Source organism: Grammomys surdaster, unplaced genomic scaffold (assembly GCF_004785775.1).
Source record: "Grammomys surdaster isolate TR1022 unplaced genomic scaffold, NIH_TR_1.0 209, whole genome shotgun sequence".
Lineage (NCBI taxonomy): Eukaryota > Metazoa > Chordata > Mammalia > Rodentia > Muridae > Grammomys > Grammomys surdaster.
In genome coordinates this window covers 1,394,747-1,402,399 of record NW_021604654.1, presented here as the reverse complement: position 1 = coordinate 1,402,399, position 7,653 = coordinate 1,394,747, and the positions used below count along the sequence as shown (strand labels likewise).

The window sequence follows — 7,653 nt, the reverse complement described above, 5'->3', positions numbered from 1 at the left end:
AAAAAGAAATAAAAGAAAAGAAAGCGACATTAGATTACTTCCTGCGGATCAGGGGCATCAGGTTCCTTGGGGTAAGCTTGATCTTCCCTGTTAGGACATACAATTATTTCTTCTTTGATTTTTTTTTGTTTGTTTGATTGTTTTGTTTTGTTTTGTTTTTCAAGACAGAGTTTCTCTTTGTAGCCCTGGCTGTCTTGGACCTCACTCTGTAGACCAGGCTGTCCTCAGAAATCCGCCTGCCTCTGCCTCCCAAGTGCTGGGATTAAAGGCGTGCGCCACCACTGCCCAGCTGATTATTTCTTCTTCTTCTTCCTTCCTTCTTCTTCTTCTTCCTCTTCCTCTTCTTCAGATTTATTTATTCATTTTATATATATGAGTACACTGTAGCTGTCTTCAGACACACCAGAAGAGGGCATCAGACCCCATTACAGATGGTTGTAAGCCACTGTGTGGTTGCTGGGAATTGAACTCAGGTCCTCTGGAAGAGCAGTCAGTGCTCTTAACTGCTGAGCCATCTCTCTAGTTCCTTCTTGTTTATTCTTTGTATATGACTACTTAACAAACTGTGACCATCAGCAACCAATGCATGCCATCATGCCTGACCAAGGGACATTGATGGTTCAGCATGATCAGTTAAGTGGCACAAACCTGTCGTGCCAGCTCTCTAGAGGCAGAGGCAGGAGGATCACAAGCTAAAGGTCATTTCCAGCAACACAACAGGTTTGAGGCCTGCCTGGGCCTTGGCATTTAGCCTAGGCTCCACCCACAGTTACCTGGCAACAGCCAGGTGTGCCTGACATACTATGAAAGGGGCTGCTCGCCTTTAATCCCAGCACTTGGGAGGCAGAGGCAGGTGGATTTCTGAGTTCGAGGCCAGCCTGGTCTACAGAGTGAGTTCCAGGACAGCCAGGGCTGCGCAGAGAAACCCTGTCTCGAAAAACCAAAAAACCAAAAAACCAAAAAAACTAAAGAATCGTAATGTCAATACCTGATATAGAGCTATCTGATACGCCATCTCCAATGGGGAGGTGAACCACAGGTTGAGAATCACTGCTGCTTGAGACCTTGTACACGAGAGAGACAGAAACACAGAGACAGAGAAGACAAAGAAAAACAGGGACAGAGAGAAAGAGACACGCAGAGAAAAACAGGAAGGGCAGAGAGAGTAAGAGAGAAATAGGGACAGACTGACACAAACAAAAACCCCAAAGCGAGCCGCGCCCCTCTGGAGGGTAGCTGCGCTCTGCCCTCCGGACAGCAGGGGGCAACAGCGAGTCGCCGGTGAGCGGAAGCTCCTGTGCGGCTGGAGGCGGGGCCTGCCGGCAGAGCTCGCCGTAACTGCGCAGACGCCGCCGACACTTCCTTTTCCGAGCACCCGCCGAGATGGTGAGTATGAGTTTACGGCGCTCTCTCCGCCGGTGTATCCTTCGCCATCCTCCCGGGGCCCTTTCGCAGGACTCAAGAGTCCCTGCTCGGGGATGGAGTGACGTGCTCGGATCCTCGGAGGCCGCGGATGGCGGGTGCGGGAGGGCCTGGAGGGCTGCGGGCGGCCGCGGGGCTCTCACCCCGCCAGGCCGCCGTCACCGGGGGTGCGCAGCCTTTCCTGGCAGAGGTGCAGCTCGCGCAGCCCGGCCCCTGGTGTCCCGGGAAACGATGGCGAGCCCCTGCTAACCCCGGCTCGCGCTCACGCAGGCTGAAGTGGAGCAGAAGAAGAAGCGTACCTTCCGCAAGTTCACCTATCGTGGCGTGGACCTCGACCAGCTGCTGGACATGTCCTAGTAAGAGACGTCGCCCCAGCCGGTCTGCGTTCGTTTGCACGTTATCTTTTTCTGTGGGTGATGCAGGAGATGGAGAACATGCCACACGGGAGAGACAAGAAAGGGTCTCGTGTGGCCCAGGCTCGCCTCGAACCCCTGATTCTCCTGTCTGCACCTCCCAAGTGTTTGGTCTCTATCACGGTGCTGGAGCTCAATCTTGGGGTACCCTGGCCTCCTAGGCAAGCGCTCTACCAACTCAGTTCTGCTACAGCTCTGTCTTGTGTAGCCTGAGCTATCTTGCCTCAGTCTGGGATGATGGGCCTTGACCTCCTTTCCTCCCTGTGACACTGGAGAAATCAGCGGGGGGTGGGGAGTGGGGTGCGGGGGTTGACAGTTGGCGTGGGTGGGCTGGCAAATGCGAAGATGTGACCTCGCCTTACGTGGGGTGGAAGCTGGTGGGTTCACTTTGGAGGGTTGTGTCCTGAAGGTTCACCAACGTGCTTGGTGCGGATTTGTGACCCTGACGGGGTGTCTTCAGTGAGTTCAGGTCCGAGCACTTCCCTTACTGAGTGGAAAGAAATGGGGGGTGCTGGTGCAGCCTCTTGTCCCTGGAGTGGCCCACATCCATGCCCTGGAGGTGATCAGGGCTTAAGCACCTCCTTTTCCCCCAGTGAGCAGCTGATGCAGTTGTACAGTGCCCGCCAGAGAAGGCGCCTAAACCGCGGCCTGCGGCGGAAGCAGCACTCCCTTCTCAAGCGCTTGAGAAAGGCCAAGAAGGAGGCACCGCCCATGGAGAAGCCTGAGGTGGTGAAGACCCACCTGAGGGACATGATCATTCTGCCTGAGATGGTCGGCAGCATGGTGGGCGTGTACAACGGCAAGACCTTCAACCAAGTGGAGATCAAAGTAAGTGTGGGGAGTGGCTGGGTGGGTGACAGTCCTGCTCACACCCCTCTGCTCACACCGCTCTGTTCACTCAACAGCCAGAGATGATCGGACACTATCTGGGCGAGTTCTCCATCACCTACAAGCCTGTGAAGCACGGCCGGCCCGGTATTGGTGCCACCCACTCCTCCCGGTTCATCCCCCTCAAGTAGCCGAGGCCAATAAAGACTGGTGTTTTTGATCCATGGATTCTGTTTTTTGGGGGTGGGGTGGGGGCAGTCTGGTGTTGTTCCCTGTGCTTGGAACTTGGAGCCCCCTCTGGCTGCGACAGTCACCAGAGTGAAGGTGAGTGGTTACATTTAAGGGGCTCCAAACCACGCATAGCGCACTGCTCTCAAGCTGCCCAGTGTTCACTGTAGAGTCCAGCTAGAACTGGACATCAGGGAGGTTGAGGTATGGCTCCCTGGGCTTGAGTTTGAGAAGGTAGGGCCTGGGAGGTGGTCCCTCAGTCTGCAGGTGAGCTGCGGCTCTCTAGGAAGTACTTAAGGGTTCAGCATGTGTGGGAGGGGACAGCAGTGACAGTGGACACAGTAGCCTGGGTAAAGGCAGGCTAGTTTACTTGTAGTAGACATTTCCTGGAGAGCCTCTGGGGTTGAAAGCCACACTGAGATAGGAAAAGGTCAAATAGTACCTTTGTTCCCAACCTCCCTGTAGGCAGGGTGCCCAGTCATCTCCATCAGGTTCCCAGAACCTGCTCACCTAATGGCAGTTTCTCTGGCAGAGTGCCCCTCCGGGGACAAGTGACAGTTGGGCCTCAGTCTCTCAAGTAACCACCACACCCTTTTAACCTGTTTTGTTTTGTGGGGGTTTTTTTTGTTTTTTGGTTTTTTTTTTGGTTTTTCGAGACAGGGTTTCTCTGTACAGCCCTGGCTGTCCTGGAACTCGCTCTGTAGACCAGGCTAGCCTCGAACTCTTTTTTTTTTTTTTTTTAGATTTATTTTATTTATGAGTACACTGTCGCTGTCTTCGGACACACCAGAAGAGGGCATCCAATCTCATTACGGATGGTTGTGAGCCACCATGTGGTTGCTGGGATTTGAACTCAGGACCTCTGGAAGAGCAATCAGTGCTCTTAACCGCTGAGCCATCTCTCCAGTCCCTAGCCTCGAACTCTTGAACTCAGAAATCCGCCTGCCTCTGCCTCCCAAGTGCTGGGATTAAAGGCGTGCGCCACCACTGCCAGCAGTATTACAATAGTATTCACGTGACAGTCCACATCCAGTGACCCCCTCACGCCCTGTACTCAGAACATTTTTCTTGAATGACTTGTGAATCTTAGCGGGTATCTGGGCACGCAGGAAACTGTCCACACGCAGATGCATGGTGTCCTAGCCACAGGGTGGCGCTTCTAGCTCCCACAAACCCGGGTTCCCCATGGGTCCCCTCCATGTGAGCCCCTGGGCCGATTCCAAGCCTTAGGGTGCCCCAGGCCCATCAGAGATACGATTTGTCGCTCTACCCAAAGGGGGTCCTATCTTACATTTCCATCTAAGGAGCCTTGGGTCACACTCTTAGTGGAGTGACACCCCCTCCCGCCCCTGTCTGTGCGCAGGCGCAATACTCCTGCCCCTTCCATCCCTGTGGTGGAGGGCGGGGCACGCACTGTCCTGGCGGCCGCAGCTCCATGGGGCTCTTGGGACTCCTAAGCCTGGTGCACTCAGCTTTCTTTGGGAACCAGGTAGGATGCAGGGAGTCCTTGTCCGGGATGAGGGTGTGGGGAGAGCCAGGTGAGGTCCTGACTGTGGGAATGGCGGCCCCAGGAACAGTAGAGGACACTCATTGCTGGAGCCAGCCAACTTGATGGGTCGGTGGTCTTTCATAGTTGCTCTGGAGACAGTTGCTAAGGAAACCTGAGCATATGCATGGGGCTGGGTTCCTCTCCCTTTTACTGCAGCGACCCCTCCCCCGTCCTGCACAGGCGCAGGCCTTCCTTGAGGGAGCATCCCTCTGCAGGAGATCCTCTCTCCTCTCCCTCCTCTCTTCTGCGAAGGCCCTCTGGTCTCTGAAGAACAGAGGCCTACAGCTGATGCACACCTAGCTCAGGCTCCAGCCAAGGCAGGACGCAGACCTCGACCACGCCCTATACTTGCTAGGCCTCAGTTTCCCTGTGTACACTACTGAGCTAGGGCCTCCCTGCTCAGTGTCCACTGACTATGACATTCCAAAGGTTCTGTTCTGAGTTCCACGGTGTTGCAGTTCCAACATGTAAGGGGAAACTGAGGCTGTGGCACAGCTAAGCAGTCAAGGTCACATAACTGAGTCGAAGAAAAGCTTGTGTGCTGGAGGTTTCGGGAGGGGCTGACTGTGCCATCAGCCTGCTCCCCTCTGGGGAAACTGAGGGCCATTACTCTGGTCCAGCATCTGCTAACTCCTCATTAAGGCTGTCCTGTCACCCAGCTCATAGCAGTGCCCAATGCTGACCACCATGTGGTCATGCAGCCGCCTCTGTGCCCACCCCACACTCAGTGAAGCCCTCTTAGGGGAGGGTAGCTGGTGGGATACCAAGAGGGCACCTGCAGTCATCAAATCGGCCCAGTGACCTCTGCAGTGTCACGGATAGAGGCCCCAGGGTGCAGACTGTCCATGGGGAAGCCCGAAGTGCCCTGGAGCTGGGAGGCAGGGGCTTGGGTCAGCAGGTACAGGCTCTCCTGTGTCACTTGAAAGTTAGGACTCAGGTACTTGGTGACTGGGGGTGTCTGTGTCTCATCAGCAAGGAGGGGGACAGGAGTGAGGGGTGCTCTAAAGATTGGGGCTAAGAGCATCTTGCCTATGGGTCTCCATAGCCTTCCAAGGAGAGAAGGCAGGAGGCCTGACTGAGGCTGTGCTGGGAACTGGAGTTTGTCTGTATGAGAGCGACCAGTCTTCCCTTCGTCCCACCAGTCCTTGCCTGGGAGGACTAGCCAGCTGTGGTGTCCAGCAGGGAACAGGGTAGACTACGGACTCCCACCCAATCTCGACACTGAGGTCAGAGGCATGTATTCCTGAGGGAGGTGGAGGCAGACCTGAAGCCAAAAGGCTCTGATCTCTGTGCCCCCACCACACCCCAACTCTAGGCCTGCTCAACTCTGTGCTGCTCTGGGGACCTTCCTAGCTTTCCCAGGGTTGATGGCTTGCCCAGCCTAGGCCTCATGATACGCACCCCCTCCTCTCTGGTGCTGGATCAAGCCCTTGCCCATCCCTCGGTGCCAGCACCTTCCCCTCCCAGCCCCCAGCCGACTGCTAGTGGGCCATGCCAAGTCTCACTCCCCCTTTTGTTTGACACAGAGTCTGACCCTAGCACAGGCTAATCCTAAACTCCATGCAGTCCTCCTGCCTCAGCCTCAGTGCTGGGATGACAGGCATGGAGAACAGCCTTCCCCACCTTCTGCAGGAGGCCCTCTGCCACCTTCTCCCTGGGGCAGCAGGGACAGCAGTGTCCAACTCTGGATGTCATCATCCAGTCAGCTGGATGCTCCTGTTACTGCGACGGTGGCTCAAAGCAGAGTCTTGGCTGGAAGCCTTTTAGTCCCCGGCTGCACTAGGCGTTTGCTGCCTAGAAATACTGGGATAGGGGTCCCCGACCAGCCTGTAATGCCTTCACATTCACAGAGGAGCAGGAGCCCATGCTGGGCCTGGGTCCCCTGGGAAAACAACACAGTAGGCCACACAGCTGCCTCTCCCAGTACCAACAGCCTTTATGTCCTGTGAGTGGGGCTAGTAGCCATGACTGCTCAGAAACTAATCCTGGTCGCACTCCCCCGCCCCCCCCCCGTGTGTGTGTGTGTGTGTGTGTGTGTGTGTGTGTGTGCACATGCTCCCGCATGCGCTCATGCAGGAGCATGAGCAGGTGCAGGCAATCACCAGAGGTGTGGGATCCCCTGGAGCTGTGAGCCACTAAACCTGGCTGTTGGGATCCAAACTTGTGTCTAATGGAGAGGACCGTGCCCGGTTAACCACTGAGCCATGTCTCCAGCTCCAGGCTCTGTAGGTTAAGCACCTTCAAGGACCCTTTGGGTATCAGGGAGCTGAAGCTGGAGAGAGACTGAAGGGGATATAGAAACAAGGACAGAGAGACAGAGAGGAACTGTCACATGAAATGGCAGGCCCTGGTACTGATCCTGTCAGAAGGTTGGAGAAAGGTGGGGAAGGGTTGTGGATTTCTCCCCAGAGTGCCTGCCCGTCTCCCAAATTTCCAAGTCCCAGGTTACTCCGGGCCTCAGGGCACTCTTGACTTTGCTTGTCCCCAGTCCCTCCTGTCTTGACACTTCCACAACTGGCAGGTGGATTGAGTGGCCCCCTACCCCACGACTTTGGTGTAATATTTATCAACTTAATGTTTTGCATGGGGTCTTGGTCCTTGGGGCGCCCCCTTTCCCCCTTGGTAAGAGGTTTGCCAATCCCACTGCTCCCCCCCACCACCCCCCATCAGACCCTGAGCCCCAGACCAGGCCTGATGCTCCATGGTCAGCACTGGTCCCTGCCCAGGTTGCTATTGGCTGTCGCCATAGCACCAGCTCGTCTTCCCGCGCCGCCATTGGTCCAGGCCTGCATCCCGCATCCTCCCCTGCTCGCTTGCAGTGGTCTCGCCCATCGCTGGAGCGGCAGCGCCGCCTGGCCAGGCCGGAATCCGGCTTTGTCCCTCTGGAACAACCCCCTCTGCCTGTGCTGCCGAGACCCCCGGAGACCTAGACACCCAAGGTCTGGCTTGTAGGCCTAGCCAAGAGGAGGGAGAAGGCCCCGGGCTTTACAGCTACCTCAGACGCAAGTAAGCCGTGCGTCTCCCCCCCACCCCCACCCCCCGTCAGAGGGCAGGGGCTCGACCTGCCGCGCCCTGTTAGTAGGGAATCAAAGGCAGAATAGGAGCTGAGGGGAAACTGAGTCCGGATGAGGCAGACAGGCGTCTGAGGCGCTGCGGCTTGTCACACACACACACACGCACACACACACACACACACACACACACACACGGTAC

The 7,653-nt window shown here is 56.2% G+C and overlaps 1 protein-coding gene across 1 annotated transcript; it reads left to right on the top strand.

Annotated features, from left to right (window-relative positions):
* The first annotated feature begins 1,342 nt into the window (after positions 1-1,342).
* On the top strand, positions 1,343-2,883 carry Rps15 (ribosomal protein S15). The gene is made up of 4 exons (XM_028771721.1): positions 1,343-1,386; positions 1,693-1,778; positions 2,429-2,663; positions 2,741-2,883. Exons 1-4 carry the CDS (start codon positions 1,384-1,386, stop codon positions 2,852-2,854), a joined length of 438 nt encoding a protein of 145 aa, XP_028627554.1. The 5' UTR covers positions 1,343-1,383; the 3' UTR covers positions 2,855-2,883.
* The last annotated feature ends 4,770 nt before the right edge of the window (positions 2,884-7,653 follow it).